Source organism: Octopus bimaculoides, chromosome 9 (assembly GCF_001194135.2).
Source record: "Octopus bimaculoides isolate UCB-OBI-ISO-001 chromosome 9, ASM119413v2, whole genome shotgun sequence".
NCBI lineage: Eukaryota > Metazoa > Mollusca > Cephalopoda > Octopoda > Octopodidae > Octopus > Octopus bimaculoides.
Window position 1 is genome coordinate 42,453,466 of NC_068989.1, and position 1,346 is coordinate 42,454,811.

The 1,346-nt window shown below is 41.8% G+C and overlaps 1 protein-coding gene across 1 annotated transcript in view; it reads left to right on the forward strand.

The window, feature by feature from the left end:
• The first annotated feature begins 207 nt into the window (after positions 1–207).
• LOC106870303 (retinol dehydrogenase 13) overlaps positions 208–1,346 on the forward strand; it is a 56,853-nt gene continuing 55,714 nt past the window's right edge. The window contains exon 1 of the mRNA XM_014916328.2: positions 208–1,078. Coding sequence (XP_014771814.1) covers positions 726–1,078 — 353 coding nt within the window. The 5' untranslated portion in view covers positions 208–725. The remainder of the gene's footprint in view (positions 1,079–1,346) is intronic.

Consider the following 1,346-nt stretch of genomic DNA (forward strand, 5'->3'; position numbering starts at 1 on the left):
TATTTATGTATATATAATCTGACTGAGGTCAATTCTAAGACAAAGAAAGTTAAGATTTAGGGAACTAGAAACGCACACCAGCAACTACAATACTATTCCTACCGGTGGTAGTAGTATTAGTAGTAGTAGTAGCAGTAGTAGTAGTAGTAGTAGTAGTAGTAGTAGTAGTAGTAGTAGTAGTAGTAGTAGTAGTAAAAGTCTGAAGGAATTTATTTCCGGACGGAATACACACACGCAGACGCAGACGCAGACGCACGTACACGCACACAGACGCGCGCACACACACACACGCACACATACACACACTCTCACACAACTACAGACACAGGCCTGTCTGCATGTATATTTGTATGTGTGTAGAAGTTTTAAACAAAAAGTTTTAGACAAACTTTTCCGTTATTGTGGAAGCGCCGAAGTTTTGATCAATTAATAATAAGTAGGACGTAGTTTAGAAATATAACTATATTTTGTCGCTTGCTTTCAATGACACACATATACAAACTGATAGATATACATACATAAATACACACATACATACATAAATACATACATACATACGTACATACATACATATAGATAATACATGTGTGTCTATAAATAGCGTATAATATGTGAAAAGCTCAGTCAGAAATTGTGTGGGGAGCGCGTTTGTAGTACAACACAGAAGAGAAGGCTCCTGAATTTTGATTTTACTTCGCAGTAGTTTTAATAATTTCTCTCTCAATATGATATTTCTATTAATCTTAGTCGCTTTGTTGGTCGGTCTCTTGACCGTCATATACTTCGTTCTGTTAGATAACACAAAGTCTCTGCAATACAAATCGGAGGTTAGACTGGACGGCAAAACAGTTCTGATAACTGGTGCCACATCGGGAGTTGGTAAATCCACTGCCTTTGAACTCGCTACTTATGGGGCACGGATTATTCTGGCCTGTCGCAACCGGCAGAAAGCTGAGGCGACCTGCCAGGAGATCAAGCAAGAAACGGGAAACGATAACATCACAGTCCTGGATTTAGATTTATCTGATTTGGATTCTGTTAAGTCGGCTGCCGAGGAAGTGAAGAAAACGGAGAGCAGGTAGGTTCCACGTATTTTGTATACCCGTTCTGTCTGTCCGTCTGTCTGCTCCCCCTCTCTCTCTCTCTCTCTCTCTCTCTCTCCCACTTGCCCGCACCTCTATCATTTAACTTCAGGTGACTCCTGTTTGAATGAACAAATCCATGTTCCAGTATCTTCTATCTGTGACCCACCGCGCACCACACACACACACACACACACACACACGGTACTACTAAAGCAGCACGGTCGCGCAGTCGCGCGTCCGCGCTAGCTAGTCGTGAGTGGT